This window comes from Podarcis melisellensis (assembly GCF_964234715.1).
Source record: "Podarcis melisellensis genome assembly, chromosome: 5".
NCBI lineage: Eukaryota > Metazoa > Chordata > Lepidosauria > Squamata > Lacertidae > Podarcis > Podarcis melisellensis.
In genome coordinates this window covers 68,913,869-68,936,169 of record NC_138537.1, presented here as the reverse complement: position 1 = coordinate 68,936,169, position 22,301 = coordinate 68,913,869, and the positions used below count along the sequence as shown (strand labels likewise).

The 22,301-nt window shown below is 46.8% G+C and overlaps 1 protein-coding gene across 5 annotated transcripts in view; it reads right to left on the bottom strand.

Moving 5' to 3' along the window:
- ADAMTS14 (ADAM metallopeptidase with thrombospondin type 1 motif 14) overlaps nt 1-22,301 on the bottom strand; it is an 83,193-nt gene that overhangs the window by 28,960 nt on the left and 31,932 nt on the right. For 4 of the 5 annotated variants that reach the window (XR_014168730.1, XR_014168731.1, XM_081913071.1 and 1 more), the window contains exons 5-10: nt 16,242-16,325; nt 14,757-14,913; nt 3,057-3,162; nt 2,097-2,240; nt 1,319-1,451; nt 316-429 (exon numbers count right to left, since the gene is read on the bottom strand). Coding sequence is in view for 3 of the 5 variants with exons in the window: in XM_081913071.1 (XP_081769197.1) it covers nt 316-429; nt 1,319-1,451; nt 2,097-2,240; nt 3,057-3,162; nt 14,757-14,913; nt 16,242-16,325 (738 nt within the window). In the remaining 2 variants the exon portion in view is untranslated. The remainder of the gene's footprint in view (nt 1-315; nt 430-1,318; nt 1,452-2,096; nt 2,241-3,056; nt 3,163-14,756; nt 14,914-16,241; nt 16,326-22,301) is intronic. The other variant, XM_081913072.1, reaches the window with a different exon arrangement.

Genomic DNA, 22,301 nt, shown 5'->3' with positions numbered 1-22,301 from the left:
TTTGTACTAATCTTACGAAGCTATTCTCCAAGGTGCGGAACGTTACTGACATCTCAGGCTTGGTTGTTGTTTTCAACCACTGCCAATTTTGGGCAAAGGTGTGAACATACACAAAGCATTTTAAGGTTCTAGAAGAATAAAAGGTGCCTGCGTAATGCTGCCCAAAGAGATACACACAGTCCCTACATATTCCTATAACAAGGCATGGTCTGGGTGCCCGCATGTATTGTGCAAAAGGGTTTGGGCAAGGGTGGAACACGCCAGCCTTCTGCCAAGGATGAAACCGTCCAATATCAGATTCAACAGCATGGGTACCTTGCCTGATGCACACTCAGTTCCATCTAAGGGAGGTCCTTTCTTTGTCTTACAGAAGTAGGGGTTGTCAGGATGGCTGCACCACAGTTGTTTGCATGGGTCAAAGGTTCTGAACTGTGAAGAAGGAAAATACAATGCAGACAAAGAAAGGACTCACTTTGTACATTTAATCCAACAGGAAGTGCAAGTAGCTTGTTCCCACCAATACTTCAGCTTATGATCTAGTGAGGATCGTGTATTATTGTATTATAACACCCAGAGAACCATCTATTTAAATGAGGAAACTTTGAGGTTAGGATGCCGCTTTAAGCACTGCCCCTACTGAAAATACAGAATTTAAGGCAAGTGAAGTCCCCCCCCATCACATTATTCTTTTACACAAGGAAAAGCTTCACCTGCTAAATTATGTATGCCAAAGTACTTTCAAAACCACACTAAAAAGGCTGGATTTTCTCCGTTTTTGAAGGAATCCAAGCCTACATGGGTCTAAGACACACACACACCCTTTATTTTATTTTATTTCAAATATTTTTATGCCACCCTGCTAGATTTCAGGACAGTTTTCAACAGCACCAGCTGTGCTGACACCATTACCGTGAGTGCAGAGACTGCTCCTGCTTCACTCCTTCCTAGCAGAAGGAGCAACAAACAAACATCTCTGGCTTAGTTTTAGGTCCAAACAACTTTTAATGAGAATCCAAGGTTTTGTTCTTGGCTTACCAATCATGGTTTGTTTGGAGGCTAATGCTACCAAGCCAGAGGTTGCAGAGTGTTGCTTCTTCTCTTGTTAGGGGAGAAGTGAAGCTGGGGCAAAACATGGTAAACCATGAACTATGATTTATTTATCACAGGGGTGGCCTAACCCTTTATTCACCCAAGGCCAACTTTCCAGGGGCCGCACGGCAGCCCAAAACCGGGTATGTGGGACATCCCTTTCATTTACACATGAGCAGGACGGGGAAAGTAGCAGCAGACCCCCTACCAACAGGGTTCCTATACTCACAGCTGTGCATGTTTTGTAGCCCACACCAAAGTCGAAGCGGCATTGCTCATCCATGGAGTAATTGATTCCTGGCAGCTCTGGCAACTTAGGCCAGTTGTGCTCAAAAGGGTCGTCCAAGAGGCAGTCGTAAGAACTGCAACACAAGACAATAAAGAAAGCATGCTCAAAGTTATTAGGTTCCTTGCCACTTTAGCATTTTTCTTCAGATACCCCACAGGTCCTTGTTCTCCTAAACAGCTGGGCATTCCAGATTGGATTTCACCGTTTTAATTCAACATGGAATTACCGTATTTTTCGTCCCATAGGACGCTCCGTCCCATAGGATGCACCTAATATTTGGGGGGGGAATAAAGGGGGGGAATCCTTTATTTCCCCCCCAATACCAGGTCGGGGAACAGCGGGATGGCGGCGCTGCGCCTCCCCGCTGTCCCCCGAGCTTGTGGGGCTGGCTAATGTCTGCCTGGCGCGTGGGGCGCTCTGCTTCAGGGCATGCCGCGCACCAGGCGGCAGGCTGCTATCCGCAGCGTGGGGAGCCCCGCACCGACCCCTCTCGCTCTCCACGCTTCAGCGAAAGCCTGCATTCGCCCCATAGGATGCACACAGATTTGCCCTTCATTTTTGCAAAAAAATGGGCAAAAAATATGGTATAAATATCTATTCATTCAGTGTGCATCCCTCCTCACCCATTCATTCTCTCCATAGAAGACAAAAACAAAATTTCAGAATAGCTTAAGAGCCCATGACGACGACGACGACAACAACAACAACGTAGACCTACTGTATGTATCGGTTCAGCTCTTGCTTGCTGCATCGCGACCAGTGGTAACGGTGGAATGCAGCTTGCACCAGTGGCGCCATTATGCTTCCCATGCTGGTTTCATCGGCACATCGGTTACCTTGGCCGTCGTGTTCCATACCTAACCTGTTTAAAAAGTCTGTAAGTGGTGTTCCCAAGCACTAAGGTATATGAAACAGTGAATAATGGAACAGCAGAAGTTTGAGCCCCACTGCTTCAGTTCCTATTTGTTTTTTTGCCACATGTACAAAACTGACGTTAAGGCAATCCTAACTATGTTAAAACTGCTCCGACTTACCACTTCCAACCCACCCCCTTCCCCTTGCTCCCAGACCTGGTGGGAGCCAGTGTCCCTCATCAAAGTGACCCACACCTTTCTAGGTCACAGAAATTAAATAACAACATGGGAGCACCTCACTCAACACCATGTTTGCAGTAGCCCAAATATATGTGCTGAACTGGACTTGTGACCAGAATTTGCAGAAGTCAGAGACCTTCTGACCATATGGTGGATGACATCTCATGAGTTCTCTCTGTGATTACCCTTACAGGAATGAGTTCCACAAGGGCCTATCAGGTTCCATAGCTGAGTCATCAGCCATCAGGGTCAGTGGCATTAGAAGCTACTGAATGGTCTCCGGGGATCAGGAGTGTACCATTTCCCTTACCTTGCCAGCAATTGGCTGGCCCAGGCCCAGGCTATCTAATGTCCTCTAACGAGGCTGCAGGATGACGAGCACTTCCACAACCTTACCCAAAAAGGGAAGGTCGAAAGACTCGTCGGAGAATCAACATCAAAAGATGCGGGGGATGTTTCTGCCCAGAGCACGGCATTAAAATTTCTCATTAAGCCAGCAAACTATTAAAAGCAGCTGAAACAAAGGGCACCCAGGCATCAATCACTGCAGAGATACCAGTGAGAAACCTGCCCAGATGACTTACACATGTCCAGTCTCATGAGCGACCACGAATGCCGACGAGAAGCCGTCTTCGTGATTGAGGGTGCAACTGCGCAGAGGGTGACACATGCCTGTGACAGGAGCATATCCTGGAACAAAGCAGAGGAATAAGGGAGAGAAAACCAACCAAGGCAGGGATGGGGGACACATAGGAAAGAGGTGGGGGGAATCAAGTACTAGAGCTGTTTCCATCAAATTTCACACCCAGCTCTCTCTGGAGGGAGGTGAGCTTCACCGGGAATGCAAATGAATCATTTTAGGATGTTCCGCCACTCATATCTCATGAAAGCATATATGCTTGGAAGGTCCTAAAATCAAAAATTGTTGTTTTTTTAAAAAATGTTTAATTTTTTAATTTTTTACCAACAACCAAAACACAAACAGTGAAACCCCCCAGGCGGCTGATACATTGGGTATACATAATCATTAATAACAAATTCAAATTGACCACATGTACAATTTTATATACGTTAACACTCCTCCACCCATGAGGTTTATTTAACTTTTAACATTTTAATTGCCCCAAATTGTTCAAACCTACGCAAATAATCGAATATCTTCTCAAACCAATCCTCCTCTTTCTCACTAACCTTAAACCCTTTCATTTTGTGTATGTTCACAGTTAGATATTCTAAAATTAAAATATTATTCAGTTTTTTCCTCCACTGGTTCACCCCTAGCTCTTCTGAATTTTTCCAATTACTCGCTATAACCTGTCTGGCTGCAGTTACCATCAATTTTACCCATTTACATTCCTCTTTTGTTTTTAACTCGGTGCTACTTAGACTAATAAGAACCATTAGTTTAGATATTCCCACCATCCTACCCACAACTCCCGATATTTCTATACCAATCTATACTAAAATTCCTTAACTAACACAAAAATTGTTTTAAATCTCAGCACACACACATACAGTAATTTACCCACCACCACATACATTCCCGATCGGCATTGCGGCAATGACACAGCAGGGAAAGCATTCAGACAAACTAACAGAAACTAAATGCCAAGGCAAATGCAGCCCACTAAGGATGTACAGTACTGTGGGGGCCTTCCCTGTGCTTGACAATGCCTGTTTCTGCAGCCTGAGGCAGGTAGCAAAAGCAGGACATTGGTTGACTCTCTGGTGGGCCACTTTAAATGTATGACCATGAGCTGCCTTTGGTTTGACGAGCCACAAGTTGGGCAGGCTTGCTGTGATGGGACGATGAGCTGCTTGTGCGTAAAATGCAAGTCCCTCAGAGTTTGATCAGGTTTTCAAACCTCTGCCTGTGACGGAGCCCCTCCAGCATGGCTGCGTCAATCACTAGTAGAATCCGAAAGTGGCTGCTTTCGGAAACGTTTCCAACATAAAAGCTCCTTAACGGAAACACGTCGTCTGGCCTCTCGGCGTGACAGTTTCCGTCGAGGTGTGGGTGTCCCTATAGGAGGTCCTGAGACCTCCCCACTGGTTTCGCTTGAAGCGTCTCTGAGCCATCCCTCCGACTCACTTTCCCTTGGAGTTCTTGCTCGCCCTCTACTGGTTCCCTCTTCCGCTGCTACTGCTCTCTCAACCTCAGGGAGCCTTTGCACCTGCGGCGCTTTAGATGTCAGTTCCCTGACATCCACCTCCCCTCCAGGGCCCCCTTCACCCCCTCCCGTCTCCTCTCCTACTGGCGGTGAGGAGGTAAAACCCCTGAAAGAACCTCCCTCATCTTCCGACGTCGCGAACACTTCCTTCCACTTGTTGCTGTTCCTACTCTCTAGGTACTCTTCGTCATCAGAGTCCACTCCATCTTCCAACTCCGACTCCGTGAACCCTTCCATTTCCTCTTCCTCATCGGTGGTGCCGAAATACTCCCTCCTAAACCTTGCTATAGGCTGAGGTTTCCTCGGGAACCTTTGGTGGAACGTTTCTGTTAAAACCTCGTCATTGACTTCCTCTGCACTTACCCAGGTGTTTTCTGACTCCGGTTCCCCTTCCCACGCCACCAAATACTCCACCTGATTACCCTTCCACCTGGAATCGAGGATTTCCGCTACATGGTTGCGGCGTTCCCTCTCTTCCAAGGCTGGTCCCCTGACGTGCTCCCCTTCACGTCCCCCCCTGTATGGTGACAGTAACGACCTGTGGAACACTGGGTGCAATTTCATGTGGTTGGGTAATCGGAGTTTGAAAGCTACCGGGTTGACCTGCTGAATCACCTCAAAGGGTCCCAATCTTCTGGGTCTCAGTTTCTTACAACCCCCTTTGAACGGCAACCCTTGGGTTGACAACCACACTTGATCCCCCACCCTTATGGTTTCACCTTCCCTTCTGTTCTTGTCTGCCTGCTTCTTATATTGTGCCTTGGCCCTTTCTAAGTTGAGCTGGAGCTGCTGATGGATGGCTTCCATCTCTTCTACAAAATGTTCAGCCGCTGGGACGCTCCATCTCTCCCCTCCTTCCCCTGGAAATGCCCTGGGGTGACACCCGTAATTAGCCAAAAAGGGACTCATCCCTGTGGACACATTCTCCGCATTATTGTAGGCAAATTCTGCCAACGCCAACTTTTCGACCCAATCGTTCTCTCTGTCATTGACATAACACCTAAGATATTGTTGAAGAATGCCATTTGCCCTTTCCGCCTGCCCGTTGGTTTCAGGGTGCCGGGCAGTTGAAAAATTAACTTCCACGTGTAGCAAGCTCATGAGCTTCCTCCAGAACCTGGAAGTAAATTGTTTGCCTCGATCTGAGATCACCCTCGAGGGAGCCCCGTGCAACCTAAAGATATGTTCCACAAACAACTTCGCCGTTTCTTCCGCTGTGACTGCATGTGAGCATGCTACAAAATGGCACATCTTAGTTAACAGGTCTACTACTACCATGATGGCTGTTTTCCCCTTGGACCTTGGCAGATCCGTCATAAAATCTATTGATATCGCTTCCCAAGGCCGTTCTGGTGTGGGTAAAGGTTCTAATAACCCTGCCGGCGCCCTTCTTTCCCCTTTGGCTCGCTGACATTGGTCACACCCTCTTACATACTCCCTTACATCTTCCCTCACCTTAGGCCACCAAAATTCCCTGGTAACCAACCACATGGTTTTGTGCTGCCCAAAATGTCCCGCCGTGGGGCTATCATGCAACTGCTTGAGTACTCTCCCCCTCAATTCACCTTCGGGTATATACAGTGCCCCTTTGTAATACAATGCCCCATTTCTTTCCTCAAAACCTCCGGGGCTCTCGCCCTCCCCCCTGAGACCTCTGAGCTTATCCTGGGCATATTCATCATTTTCCGTTTCCTCCACCAGTTCCCGTTGCCCCACCAGCGCCGCCCCACACACCCAGCGGTCCTCCGGGATGACATGTCTCTCTTCGATCACCTCCTCCCCTTCCCAATATTCTGGTTTGCGTGAGAGCGCATCCGCCCTGACGTTTTCTGGGCCTGGCACATAACAAATCTCAAAGTTAAATTTGGAGAATTCCTGTGCCCATCTCACTTGTCGTTGGTTGAGCACTCGAGCTGTTCTCCAATACTCTAAATTTTTGTGGTCGGTGCACACTTGCACCTTGTGTTGTGCCCCAATTAATAAATGTCTCCACCTCCGGAATGCTTCGTGAATGGCAAGTAGTTCCCTGTCATACACCGTGTAATTCCTCTCGGACTTATTCAGTTTCCGCGAGAAGAATGCACACGGTCTCCACTCCGACGCACTCCTCCCCGGTTGAAGAAGGACCGCCCCTATAGCCCGGTCGGATGCATCTGTTTCCACTCTCATGGGTTTTTGTAAATCCACATGCAGAAGTTGTTCTTCCGAGGCGAAAGCCCTTTTCAGTTCTTCAAAGGCTCGATCCGCCTCCACCGTCCAAACAAATTTCTTCTTGCTGCTGAGGCAGTCGGTGATGGGCGCCGTCAAGTGGGCAAAGTTCTTGATGAACTTCCGATAAAAGTTCCCAAACCCCAAGAATCTTTGCACGTCCTTCTTGGTCTTCGGTGTCTTCCATTCCAGTACCGCTTGAACCTTGCCTGGATCCATGGCCAATCCCTTGTCTGACAAGCGGTACCCCAGGAATTCCACCTCCTTGGTATGAAACTGGCACTTCTCCAGTTTCACCCACAGCTGGTTGGCTTGCAGCCTGCCCAACACTTCTCGAACGTCCCTCACATGCTGTTCCTCATCTTCCGAATACACCAACACGTCGTCTAAAAAGGCCACACAGTTCTTGTAGAGCAAAGGTCCCAGAACGTGGTTTATAAAAGCTTGAAAACAGGCGGAGCCCCCTTGTAGACCGAAGGGCATAACGAGGTATTCAAAGGCTCCCAAAGGGGTAAACATGGTGGTCTTCCATTCATCTCCCTTCCTTATGCGTATCAGATTGTACGCCCCCCGCAGGTCCAGTTTTGTAAAAATCTTTCCCTTCCTTACTCTGGTCAAAATGTCGTCAATTCGGGGCATAGGGAAAGCCAGGGGCTCCGACACTGCATTGAGGCCCCTAAAGTCACACACCAGTCTCGGTTTGTCTGTGTTCTTTTTGTCCACAAAAAACACTGGGCTGCCCCCCACCGCTCGGGACTCTCTGATGAAACCTCGCTTCAAGTTTTTGTCAATGAACTCCCTCAGCTCCTGCATCTCCCTGTCTGACATGGTGTACAGCTTGCCTACTGGGAGTTGGGCCCCTGGGAGTAGGTTGATTTGACAGTCAAAGGGTCTATGCGGTGGCAGTTTGTCTGCTTCCCTTTCGCTGAATACGTTGCTCAGATCTGCGTATTGCGGGGGCACCTTCCCTTTGCCCATCACTTCCATCCCCGCTAGGGTGACTCTGTCTCCTCCCGAGACCTTCCCCTCCTTGCAGTGTTCTAGGCAATGCGCTGACCCAAAGGAGACCACCCTCTGATGCCAGCCCACTAGCGGATCGTGTAGCGCCAGCCAGCTCATCCCCAAAATGATGGGCGCTCCTCCCAGGATGGCCACATTAAACGCTATCTGTTCGGTGTGCCTTGCCACTCTCATTATCATCGGGACAGTCTGTTGGCTAACTTCTCCCCCCAACAGCTCTCTGCCGTCAATCGTAGTCACCTGCAAGGGGTTACTTAAAGGGATGGTCTGTATCTGGTGCTCAGCTGCAAACTCCTTACTCATGAAATTACAGGAGCTGCCTGAATCCAAAAGCGCCTTGACCTTTAGTGGGTGTCCGTTTGGCAGTTCTAGTAACACCTCTATCACTAAAGCAGGTCTGGGAGGTTCTGGCATGGGCACTTTCATTGCTCTTTGGCCTGGCTGCTGTGCCCCGACGGTGGCAGCCAGGCGTTGGCTTTTACTTGCTCCTTGCTTTCCTCTTCCTTTCCCCCAACAGCTCCTGCCATCCCTTGCCATTCCTTTCTTTGTGGGCAGACTCTGGCAAAGTGCCCTGGCTGTTGGCAGAGATAACATCTCTTGGCGCTCTTTCCCTCCTTCTTCCGCCCTTCACTGGGATTTGAAACTGCGCGCGCCCGCGCTGTTCCAACTTCCATCGGCTCTGCCGGCGGGAAAGATGGCTCTGGAATGTCTGGAATGCGGAACTCCCTCCAACGGTCTCCTTTCCCTTCCCGCCTTTCCAAAGCCCTCGCCTCCTGGCGCGCTCCTATGGCCAGCGCAGATTTGGTTAATTGGTCCATAGACTCCGCCCTGGGCCCCCGGGAAAGCTCATCTTTGACGGTTGAAGAAAGCCCCTCTTCGAAAAGCATTTGGATGGGCTCCGCCGATAGGTCCCACCCCAATTTATGAATCAGCATAGTAAATTCAGTCCAGTACTCACGGACAGATCTGCTTCCTTGCTGGCAAGCCATTAACTGCCTTCGCACCACCCCCTGCTCAATATCGCTGGAAAACATCAGGTCCATGGCACGAAGAAACTTCCTCGTGTCCTTTAAGATCTCATTATTCGCTGCCATCAGGGGTCTAACCCAATCTTTCGCCCCGGATTCGAGATGGCCAATCACATACGCCACTCGCGATTCCTCGTCGGGGAAGTCATCAAACTGCAAGTTTAGAGCGTATTGCATCTCTGTTCTAAAGGCATGATAGTTCCTGGGATCCCCCCCGAATTTCTGCACCAATCCTGGTACCTTTCTGGCGAGCGGGGTGGTTTTCTCCTTTCCCTTTTCTGCATCCTGAGCCCTCCTCTCCTCAAGCCTCGCCGTTTGCAGCGCCAACTGGATCTCCAACGCTCTGTACCTTTCTTCCAGGCTTGGACCCCCTCCAGCTGCTCCTGCACCCCCGGTTCCGGCTGGGTTGCTCATGATGCTTCTCTCTGCACAAGCTGGCTTTCGGTGACTTTCGGATTGCTGTGATGGGACGATGAGCTGCTTGTGCGTAAAATGCAAGTCCCTCAGAGTTTGATCAGGTTTTCAAACCTCTGCCTGTGACGGAGCCCCTCCAGCATGGCTGCGTCAATCACTAGTAGAATCCGAAAGTGGCTGCTTTCGGAAACGTTTCCAACATAAAAGCTCCTTAACGGAAACACGTCGTCTGGCCTCTCGGCGTGACAGTTTCCGTCGAGGTGTGGGTGTCCCTATAGGAGGTCCTGAGACCTCCCCACTGGTTTCGCTTGAAGCGTCTCTGAGCCATCCCTCCGACTCACTTTCCCTTGGAGTTCTTGCTCGCCCTCTACTGGTTCCCTCTTCCGCTGCTACTGCTCTCTCAACCTCAGGGAGCCTTTGCACCTGCGGCGCTTTAGATGTCAGTTCCCTGACACTTGCAATGGGGATTATTAGCAAGCAGCAGAGTCGGAGGTAAAGTGATATGCACCTCGTAGCCGTACGACGATTCTGTGGGTCTTTAGGCTTGTACACCAGCCATCCCTGAAATAGGCTAATGGGAAATAGGGTCAAACTCTCAATAGATCTGTCAGCAAATGCCATAAGGTCCAGTTCCTGGCATTTAACACCTAGTGACTGGTTAGATCGGAGTGGTGAGGGCTGCGATTCTCCTCCTGGCTGTTGCTGGGTTTCAAACTCCTCTCACAGCCCCAGTCAACATGCCCAATGATCAGGGCATCAGCAAATGGGGAGCCACAGGTTCTCTGTCTCTGGCTTAGATGTTTATTGTGCAGTGCATTATCTGTATATGGCATGGCATGCAGTGGTGCTGCTAAGTTTATCTGTAAATTTAAAAAAATAGCTATAAAAATTATGCCCTCGATACAGATTTTTCTCCATTTAGATACTTTTGAGATGTTGAATACAGGCATTTAATTCTCTTTCCCACAGCTCTTTATGCGACTGGCTCCATCCCAAACAACAATCTTGCAAATGCTTCGGACAGGTAGATTTTGGGGCTCTGGTGTTTTGTTTTGTTTTGTTTTGTTTAAGAATAGATCCCACAATCCTGAAATTTGCTGGCCCCTGAGAAAAATGGTTCGACCCTCATTTAGTGACGTTACAGCTTCTCTCAAGAGGCAACAGCTACATTCACAGAATCTGTGCTTTTTTAAAAAAAAACTTATCAGTGACAAGCCATTATCCTCTTATTCTGCACTGGATCACATAGTCAAGAGACAGGAAAAACTCAACAGAAATGCCGGCTGTTCTACGGCACAAAGAGGGTGAAATAAACACTACCAAGGAAGAAGCAGAAACCAAAAAGACTTTGCCATATACCTCCGCTGGCCAAGTGTTTGGAGAGCAGCCAGCAGGGTACAGACTTCATTTCCAGTGAAGTCATCTCGGCTTCTATTGCCAAGGACTGAATTTAACATATCTCTCTCTGTGTGTGTGACACTTTACATTCCTCACTCTTTCCATGGTTTAATGGCAATGCCTCTTGACTAATCAGATTGTGCTTTCAGGTAGCACGGCCATTCACTTTTGTCCTGTTTCCTTCTGGAGACAGGAGGAGAATTTATACCTTTTTCCTGCCCAACCCTGTGTCAAGTGGGCTATTATCCCCATAAATGGATTCAACACAGAATGGAGACAAAAGGAATAGAAGTGGCGCAATGCAGACCATTGATATGATCCAATTATAACATTTAGCAACACTGGTCAAGCATGAGACTCTTATATCTCAGGGTTGTGGGGTTGATCCTCAAGTTGGGCAAAATGTTTCCTGCATTGCAGGGGGCTGGACTAGATGACCCTTGGGGTTCCTTCCAATGCTACAGTTATAATATTCTATGAGTCTATGATTTCCACTGCGGAATGCAAAAAACAACAACACAAAACGCTTCCACAGGGTGGCTGTTATCGAACTACTTTTGCCATAGAAACTTCACATAAACAGCTATGGAAGGGTGGGGGCAGAAATGTCTCTTTCCCATGATTAAAAAAAACAAAAACCCTACCACACACAACCCCGAGCACTACTTTCTGCACAAACAGAGGCCTCAGCATTTTAAAGCAGGCACGCTTGCCAAATGGAACTGGAAAGTCAGGGACCCCTGCCAAAGTCATGAATGGCCACCTTTGTAACTTTGATCTTTCGTTTACAATACACTGCATAGCTATTGGGTTTAAAGGCCCAGAGCAGCTTCCATTAAAGCAAATGGTTTTAGCAGGATCAACGTTAGACCCCTTTTGAGAAGGCGGGCCACCAGCGTGCGCACTTTAATTACCGTTTCAGTTTTGCTGACTATCTCTCTTGGCTCGTATCCCTGTGCTGAGCCGAAACATTATGGAGTTGCTGCGTCCACCCCCCGTCCACCCCACCCCCAAGGAGCTTGAGACTTGCCCTGACCTCAATGCGCTGGGCGAGATCTTCCCATGTTGTTCATTCCAGAGATACCCAGCGGAAGCAGAAGAATTAAAATGAATGGATGAGGCACTGGGCTTTATAAGCGCAAATGTGACCGTGCTGAAATGTATTTATAAACTAAACGGTTGGGTGGAACTGTACTAAGGGTAATAAAACGAGAGGAAAATATAGGAGGAAAATATAAGTCACACTCTCATTTAAGAATCCCTCACACTCTCCATCACAACAATAGCTGTCATGCTTAGGAAAGCATTTTATTGAAAACCACATACATCCCCTGGGCTTTCTCACCAAAAAGCATGCCCTACCATATTGCCCCAAATAGCTCTAACTCCCCCCCCCCCCCGTTAGACAGAAGTGAATGAAGCCTCTCAGATTACAGACCAATTAGTCTAGGTTTATTTGCCTTTTTAAGGGCCGCAAGTGGTGCTGTGGGTTAAACCACAGAGCCTAGGGCTTGCCGATCAGAAGGTCGGCAGTTCGAATCCCTGCGACGGGGTGAGCTCCCGTTGCTCGGTCCCAGCTCCTGCCAACCTAGCAGTTCGAAAGCACATCAAAGTGCAAGTAGATAAACAGGTACCGCTCCGGCGGGAAGGTAAATGGCGTTTCCGTGCGCTGCTCTGGTTTGCTAGAAGCAGCTTAATCATGCTGGCCACAAGACCCAGAAGCTGTATGCCAGCTCCCTCGGCCAATAAAGCGAGATGAGCACCACAACCCCAGAGTCAGTCACGACTGGACCTAATGGTCAGGGGTCCCTTTACCTTTACTATTTGCCTTTTAAGCTGATTGGCGAGGGAGAACTAAACGGGGTTCACTACCCACTCTGCAATTTGGCAGGCAACTATTTTATTATGAAAGCAGAAGTAGCCCTAGGAAAACAACTTGCAAAATATCCCAAAATCCTGTGTGGGAGATGTAAAGGAGGAGTAAGGAGGAATGCTTCAGTTTTGGCTATCCTGCACTGAACACGGGGTTGCACTTCATGACTTTCAAGGTCCTTTTCTGTCCTATAATTCTATGTGGATGGTATTGGTTGCCAGTTGGGTACTTCTGACATGGAACAGTAGTTTCAATTGCACAGGTTTGACATCACAACAACCTGGACACAGAACTCCAAGGTCACTTCCACTGCAAATAAGGATTTGAAACGAAGTGCATCTAAAGGATCATTTTCTAATCACTATTCAGTTATATTTCATGATGACGAAACATAGACCTGCCTTCATATAAATTTGGAGGGGAAGATGTAACACTGTAGAATTTATTTTTTAAAATGTTCGCATTCGTGAATTCTGCTTATAACACTTGAAAGGCAACCGTTGGTTGTTGGAAATTATTTTGTCGGAATGGTTTTTACGATCTGAGCATAACTTGATTCATTAATTTCATCATTCTAATATTTTGGAGTTCGCTCATGCTAAATGTTAATGAACCTGAAGATAAAGACTGCAACGGACACAGTGAACTAATTGCAATTTCCTCTATTTCTTAAAGTCTATTTCTCAAACAACCATCTGAATTGGATCCATCTGAATTTAATAGTCTTCTTGGAGGAACTAAAATAAACCCTTCAATGAGTAAGAACTTCTGTGGAAGAAGAAGTTCCTCCGAAGACAGGAGAGTTAGAAGTCCAAGTTAGGTGTTGTTTACTGGACTCAGACGCATTGCAGACAAGGAACAAATGTTGACTTGTCACAGTTGCAGAAACTTTGTTCTTGGGGCGGGGAAAGCAGCAACATAGGCTAATACTTAAGATTCTTTTCAAATACCTCACTTCTTTTGCTTACAGCAAAAACACCAGCCAAATATGAACACATATTTTTAGGCCAAGTTTCAGTCGCTTTGCTATTCCAAATGACTTTTCTTCTACAAAAAAAATCTCAGATTGCACAATCACAAATACAAAGGCATGGAGTTAAAACAGTCTATAGTTTTACCTTGCCTTACAGGAACCTAGAATTTGGAAATCACACGCTGAACTCTTATCAAACCCAATGATGTGTTTTGTGTGCAAAATCCTTCCCCCTTTCCCTCCACCCTCTAGGGCTGGCATAGACAAACTCGGCCCTCCAGATGTTTTGGGGACTACAATTCCCATCATCCCTGACAACTGGGTCCTGCTAGCTAGGGATCATGAGGGTTGCAGGCCAAAAACACCTGGAGGACGGAGTTTGCCTATGCCTGCTCTAGGGCAAAGCCACATGTTAGAAGGGGGCAAATGAGCTTCCCAACACACCTACCTCTCATCATGCCAATGCAGGGCAGATTGAATTTGTGGAGGAGAAACTGCAAGGGAAGTAATCCCCTTCCTCAGCCACCAGTTTCCTCCTTGAAATCCCCCATTTAAAAAAACACACCCACCCACACCTGTAAGACAGACTCCAGGACCAGAATGCAGAGGAGATCAACTTGTGGGAGTGGCACTTCCAGAGAAGAACTCCGGAATACCAGTCACAAAAAAAGGATGAAGCATCACCTCTGGGGCTCCTCCTCTGCAAGCGCCCCCCCCCCTAAATTCCAGGCTCTACTTTCACTTGATTTTGGAAACATCTTTGCAGATATAGTGCAGACGGGCGCAGCTTGTCGCCAGCCAAGTCATGTAAAATCCCATAGCCAATAGAGGCTCAATAAACCCACTTTTGATCCCTGACCAAGAATACAAAAATTGGGTGGCAAGGGGATAATCAAGCACCCAGAAGGTCACACTGCATAACTAAGAGGTTGCATTTAGCCCAGTTAGTTAGAGAATGGTGCAAGTGTGAATTAGCATGCATGGAAACATGCACAAACAATTCAAAAGGATGAACTATACTTATGTCTGTCTTCCATCTTTCCTCCTAAAATCCCAACTTTCATGAGCCTTTTTAAAACTTTAAGAGCAATCAGTAAAGGAAAAGCTCTTCAGAAGGTCATCAGACAATGCTTTTGAACTGGAAGGCTCTCTCCTGTGTCCACCAAACTGCACATACCTGATCGAGATAAATACAGTACCTTGCATACCTGCGGGACCAAAGTCTTGCCTGGTGAGGAACACAGCATGGTCATGGTATTCTGCGTGTTCTGGGTCCGAGCGCTGCTGAGAATGGGCCCACCGGCAGACCTGCTCCAGGCTCCGAGATGGGTTCCCTCGCTCTATTAAACTGATCGACTACAGGAAACGAGGAAATGAGAAATTCATTCAGGATGAGTGAGCCTGGCCAGAATTTAAAGTAGGGCTTCATAAAGTCTGTTTCAGAAACTCTAGTTCAAAAATCATACTCTTGAGTCAGAAATACGGAGTGAGGCTTGCAGCTGATTGGAAATTTGCCTTCTCATAATGAGTCAGCAGCTCAAAAATAAATTGAGACCTAAAAAGGCATTCTTCCATGAGTGACAAAACCCCGTAAAACAACTCAAAACATGCTGTTCCATGGAGACAACTCCCTATAACATTTAGGCAGCTATCCTGTGGGCCGAATCCTGGAAGCCACAGCATTATCTCTCAACGTCAGTGCTATAGCTCTCAAAGCTGAGATGGGGAGATAAAAACTCTCAGCCTGTGATAAGCAAAAAGCAACTGACCATCGTCATTCCAGGGCTGCAGTGCAGAGGGGCAGTAACTGCTTTTTACTCAGGAAAGCCCTCAGCTGCAAATATGGTGTGTGTGTGTGTGTGTGTGTTCTTCATGTGTGATGCGTGTGCTGTAGGTGGCCTGTAGGTGTGATGAGTGAACAAGTGAACAGATATGTGCGCGAGTGTGCATGTGCACACGCATGAACTCATGTACAAATATGCATTGGCCACACCCATATGGCCCTCAAAGAGGGGGCTGGCCATCTATGCAGCGCTTGGCCTAAAAAGGACTAGCCAACCTTGACTTAGATGGATGAACAGAAAATTAAGGAGATCAGTTAAAAGACTGACAAGCCATCTCCACATTTATCAAGTCTTCCCCTAGCATTTGAGCCCTACGTTTGCTCAGTCCTCTCCTCTACTTTCTATTTTTAAGAATATGGATAACAGCCAACACATTAGATCTCCTACATGTGGTCTGAAGTGATAAGTTCCTCCAAGGCTACAACATGCCAGTTCTCTGAAAGTACAGATTTCCGTTAAATCTGCTGTTGTTCTCTCTACTGCCATCTCTCTACCACCTCCCCAGTGCCCACAATCTCTTATAATCCACCCAGCAGAGCAGGACTAGGGAATCTTTGGCCTTCCAGAAGTTGTTGGACTACATCTCCCATCATCTTTGACCACCAGCCATGCTGGCTGAAGCTGATGGGTACTGCAGTCCAATAACACCCGTATGGCCAAAGGTTCTGACCACTATATACCCCATTATTTCTGGCACGAGGGATGTTAACTCTTGGCCAATTAGAGAACAGCTAGTACAGAAAAACCATGTGAACTGGTTTGAAAACTTCTTACTTCCTCTGCCTAAAACACAGGCCTGCACATATATCACATTAGAAAGAAAAGCTACTACTATCTTACCTGTCTGTATCCCACCATGATCATTCTAACCAGCACAATGTTGATGTGGACCCCCAATGATTCATCGTGGTAAATTTCATCTACCTAGGGAGCCGGGGGAGGGGAAGGGAATACAAAAAAAAAAGCCATGGGTTAAAAAGTATGCATCACGTTTTGAGTATGAAGCATCCTTCAACCCTTACCTTGTTCATCCTCAAAGCAGCACAGTGATTATTACCTACAACCTCAGCTCTACTTTTGTAGAAAGTAACCCCCATTTCTACCTGAGGACTTCAAGAGGAGTTGCGGTTTTGACCTGGTTTCCCTTGGTCTGAATCTAGTTGTAAGGAGGGTGACTGGGGCCTTTGTGAGAGAAACTAACAGAACAAATGAGGCAGCAGCAAAGAGGCCACCCTAGGCTGAAAAGATATTAAGTGTTTTTCCGTCTCAGGACATGGTAGCTTGGTATCTTGCTACACAAAGACACATAAGGCTGCTTTGGCACATAAATACCAATAAAGAAATCACCCTATAATGGGCTTGTGTGGGAAGAAGGGCAGGTTATTAATTTGTTTCTACTACTACTACTACTACTACTACTAATAATAATAATAATAATAATAATGGCTTATCCACCAATGGTGTCACGCAAAGTGGCATCTTGCACAGCAGAAAGGGTAATGTAGACCAGTGTTTCCCAAACTTGGGTCTCAGCTGTTTTTGGCCTACAGCTCCCATCATCCCTAGCTAGCAAGACCAGTGATTGAGGATGATGGGAATTGTAGTCCAAAAGCAGCTGGAGACACAAGCTTGGGACACACTGATGCAAATAAAGGGCACATTGTGGAAATATTATCCCAGAAACATTTTATGCATATGAGATACAAATAGGGCCCAGTCTTTATTCACTTACTTAAACAAACACAAATTTTTGTATCACCTTCCAATAGAAATTTCTGTGGTGGTTTACATCTTTCCACTTTTCGCACTCACACACAGGCAAACAAATTCCTGCCATCAATCCTGGATCAAATGCTGAATAAACACGGAATGACTTGTATGCCGTCTCACCAAAGCTCATTCCTCTTTCTGCTTCTTTCACTGCCCTCCCTGCCTCTTCTTCCCTGACCTGATACACATTTAGTATGTCTCTATAGGAGTCCTCCATTTGTAAGAAGGAACCTAGCATGCGCTGTGGGAATTGCAAAGGGAGAAAGATGAGAATAATCTTCCATTAGAATCACTGGAGGAGGGAAAACCTGTTATATTAGAGCAGAGACAGTCAAGGCTGTGCCCTCCCCAAAAATTGTTGGATTCCAGCTCTGACCAGACCTATCCAGCATGGTCAATGGTCAGGGCTGATGGGAGGTGTAGTTCAACACTCTCTGGAGGACAACACATTGGCTACTCCTGATTTGAAAGAGAACTTGCCCCGACTACCCTTGCATTAAGAATTTGTGCAATAAAGATTAGCCCTCCCTGCGCTAGACTTCATTCCCTTGTTGCCTATCTCAAAACACCCATGAAAATGTTTCTGAAAGATTGCTGTATTCTACAGAAGGGAATTGCTACAGAAGGGAAGGAGGGATTGCTGTCTTCTACAGAAAAGGAAGTCGAGATGTAGCAAGAGATAAATATTTAACAAACAAATACATTGGGGGGGGGGAATATTCTCAGTAGCAACGTGTAAACTTTGCTAATAATTTCCCCTCTTTCCCTGTTCTGCCCTTCTGCTACAGTGCCAGGTGCTGAAGGAACATCTTCTTTTACCATAAAAGACCAATCTTGAATAAACAAAATGTTCAAATAAAGACAGAAAGCTAGATGGTGGTGATGATATCACCAAGTGGAACTGAGAACAGCTGGATTTCCCACTAGGAATTCATCAGCCATGAAACATCCTGCAAACATTCAGCAGATTCAACGAATGGCCAAAGAGTGAGTGGAATTCATCCAGCTAAAAGGAAAACGTTCACATCCGAACACATTTGCACCTCACAGAGAAACTGGATGTCTACTAGTCATTTTGAAGGGGAAAGTCCAAAGGAACATGAATCAGGTTCCCGAAACACCCCTCAACCCCATCACTCTATAAACAGCTGGTGGAATGGATGAGAAAGGGGAGAAATCCTTCCCTCTCTTCTCACATAAGGTAAAGGTAAAGGTACCCCTGACCATTAGGTCCAGTCGTGACCGACTCTAGGGTTGCGGCGCTCATCTCGCTCTATGGGCCGAGGGAGCCGGCGTTTGTCCGCAGTCAGCTTCTGGGTCATGTGGCCAGCATGACTAAGCCGCTTCTGGTGAACCAGAGAAGCGCACAGAAACGCCGTTTACCTTCCCGCCAGAGCGGTATCTATTTATCTACTTGCACTTTGACATGCTTTCGAACTGCTAGGTTGGCAGGAGCAGGGACCGAGCAACGGGAGCTCACCCTGTTGCGGGGATTCGAACCACCGACCTTCTGATCAGCAAGTCCTAGGCTCTGTGGTTTAACCCACAGTGCCACTTGCGTCCCTTCTCTTCTCACATACTCATACGTAAATTATTTCCCTACATCAATTATTACCCTATTGCCCCACTCTTTGCCACACAGGGGGGGCACAGATCAGTTGCTCCTACAGTAATGCTGGCTAATCCACCCACCCCGTAAAATGTTTCATGTGGACTCCTCAAACCCCCATCCCCCTTTCCCACAATTGACCTTAAAAAATGTTCTGGGGCCTATAGCCATGGCTGAGGGGCAAGCAACACACACTGAGCAAGTGAAGCCTACACTTCAGTTGCTGAGCACAGATCAGGCCCTCCTTAGACAACACTGAGGTAATAGACATGCCCTGTAGGACCTCCTCCCAGTCTGTTCCCTTAGCTGTCTAAATGCAAACAGACAACAGAGAGTTCTAAACTGGCCCAATTTAGTAGGATTTTTTTTTCCTTCCAAGACTACATGATATCATTATTTACTACCATATCATATGTAAAACAGAAATGGGGTTTTCTATTTTTGGGAAAGGAGTCACGCTTAATAACCAGCAAGCAAACAAGAGGATTTAAATATTTTCCAAGTATCTGAGACAGAGATATTTTCCCTGTACACTATCATAATTTCCCAAACTATGAATAAATATGTGAACTGGACGCATTTTGATGGTTGAAAAAGTATGCACAAAGCGGAAACCCAGAACCACAATCTTCCACACCCCCTCAGTACGTATCAATATTAAAAAATCTAGAATAAAGTTCAGGCTCTAGCAGTCCTCTTGCTGAAAGGTCTTCCAAACCTAGGAAGGGCTCCATTTCCTATGCTACCTTAGCCAAACTTATCCACATCAAAGGAAGTGCCTCTGAGTACATAAATGGTGTAACAACCACTACCTCGGTACAATTCTGTAAGCTGTCCAGAGTGGCTGGGGAAACTCAGCCAGATGGGCGGGGTATAAATATAACAACAACAACAACAACAACAACAACACACAAATAATAATAATACAGATGCACAGATCCAGAGAAGATGATGCATATGCACTCCTTGCTTCCTAGAATGGAAAATGCATGGACAAAAAAGGTGCATGAGTCCCACTGCTGGATCACTGCATCAGAAACTGGGACTGCACACACTGTTCCTGCAAAAACTGTTCCTGGCACTGGATTGGGAACTGTGTGTGCAACTCCGAGCAGATGGCCAGCTGTATCGGCTGAGACAGGACCAATTGTGATTTGGAGGGAGGGACGGAATCTAGACTCTCCATCTCTTCTTCCTCCAAAGGACTAGCACTGACAAAGCTGGCATTAAGCAGCCAACTGCTGTCTGTACCTAGATGCTAACAGGTGCACCTTAAAGCAGCATGCGGGTAGTTGACAGCTCTGCTGACATCTTTCTGGGTTAGGGTTGGAGGCTACAACAGAAGATAGGCTGGAAGCAGTTCCTAAGGCATGTGAATCCTTCAGTAGCTACCCTGCAGCAGATGTTGTCAGACTCCAGTTCCCATTAGCCCCAGCCATATGGCAAATTGTCAGGGAAGAGAAGAGTTGTAGTCTAGCAACATCAGAAGGGCATCACATTGCCTACCCTTTGCACATAGTTATATAGAGAGAGTTAAGAATCCTGCTGAATAAAATCAGATACTTAGCAATAGAAAGCGTTAGCACAATGAGTCTGGCTACAATCAGTAATAACTATTAGCAGAAAAAGCAGAAAAGCAACCTCCTTGCCTTTGAGATACAAATTTATTGTCTGTATGTGGAGAGGGAATGTCACTACCAAATATTTCACTAGCAGTGAGCATGCCAGCTCGTCTCTGAACCAGGCAGAGCTGACCTGAAGTGCCTTCAGCATGACTTTGGCAGCTCACAAACAAAACCTCAAGAAAATGGGTTGGCCTCAGCCCAAGTCAAGGAAAGGGGGAAAGAATGATGGCTGAATGAGAGGGAAGACAGGAGAGAGAGAGAGAGAGAGCGCAAAACTATGTGCCTTTAAACATTAAGCAAAGCAAACACAAGTCAACTGCTAAGTCGAAGAACTTTGTCTTGCTCAGAATTGTTAAGCAAATTCCTTTCCTCACCTCTCCAAGGGGTTAAGTCATTTGTTGTACATGCACACAATCTGAATTCAGCCTGAAGTGGAGTTGGGTGGGCGAAACCAATCTCTGCCCATTCTTCTCCCACTTAATGGGAGAGATAGTTACGCACAGAGAGAGAGATCGCAAAGTGTTCTGGAGTGTGGTCAAGCCAGCTCTAAGTGGAAGAGCAGAGCTATTTGTGCTGGCAGCAACAAGTTGTACACTTGTTCCTATTCCACCCAGATGAGATATTTTTTACTGCTAGGAGGGGAGATTTAATATATCTGCTGCTATATGTATATATATACAAAGAACTGCTCCGTTCAAGTTTTGTTTTGTTTTTTACTTTTTTTTAAAAAAGGGCCAGACAGCATGGAAACAGATGGCGTGGAAACATCACTCTGGGGGCTTTTGAGACAGTTTGTGCATCCAACGCTTCCAAGCTCCTGACAACGGAAGTGATGTTTCTCAAAAGCAAGGGAAAGCCCTTTCTCATTCTAATTCTGAGTCACGGTTTCAACAACATGTAAAAGGTAAAGGAAAAGGGACCCCTGGCCATTAGGTCCAGTCATGACCAACTCTGGGGTTGCGGTGCTCATTTCGCTTTACTGACCAAGGGAGCCGGCGTACAGCTTCCGGGTCATGTGGCCAGCATGACAAAGCCGCTTCTGGCGAACCACAGCAGCGCACAGAAACACCGTTTACCTTCCCGCCAGAGTGGTACCTATTTATCTACTTGCACTTTGATGTGCTTTCGAACTGCTAGGTTGGCAGGGGCAGGGACCCAGCAACGGGAGCTCACCCCGTCAAGGGGATTCAAACAGCCGACCTTTTGATCAGCGGGTCCTAGGCTCTGTAGTTTAAACCACAGTGCCACCCGCGTCCCACAGCACCACCCATATCCCAACAACAAGAGAGAGAAACAAATTGATCTAAACACAAAGAGGTGGACAGAGAACCACCAGCGAGTCTCCTAAGACTGTAGTCTGCCAAGGACCAAAAGGAACTTTCGTTTCCGAGGCAAGGACTGAAACTTGCAGGTGGGCCTCAAGGAATGAAGCCATATCGCTGATGGGTCTCTGCATTAGTCAAAATCCTCACGTGGCATGTAGGTGTTGGGTAAGCAGGATCAGTGCAATGGACACACGGAAGGAGGGAAATTTAGAAGGTCTCCAAGAGACATTGATCAGAAGGACACACCAATGTTATTAACTCCACCATCATCATGGGCACTGTCCACCTGTTCTAAAAATACGTTTCTAATCAAGTTCCACTGAGAAACAATGCTTAACATATACATTAACTACCTAAATCATGATTACAGATTGCCTTCAAAGCAAGACAAGCTTGGTTTGAACTGGCTTTCTTACTAACCATGTTTAAGTTTCCTCTTGCAAAACAGCAAGCTGGAAGCCAGAAATCGCTTGGAACCATGACAAGGGCAAATGGTTAAAGCAATGGCATAGAATAAATATGGAGGGTTGTTTTTTGTTTTGGTTTTTTTAAAAAATTGTTGCGGATACTG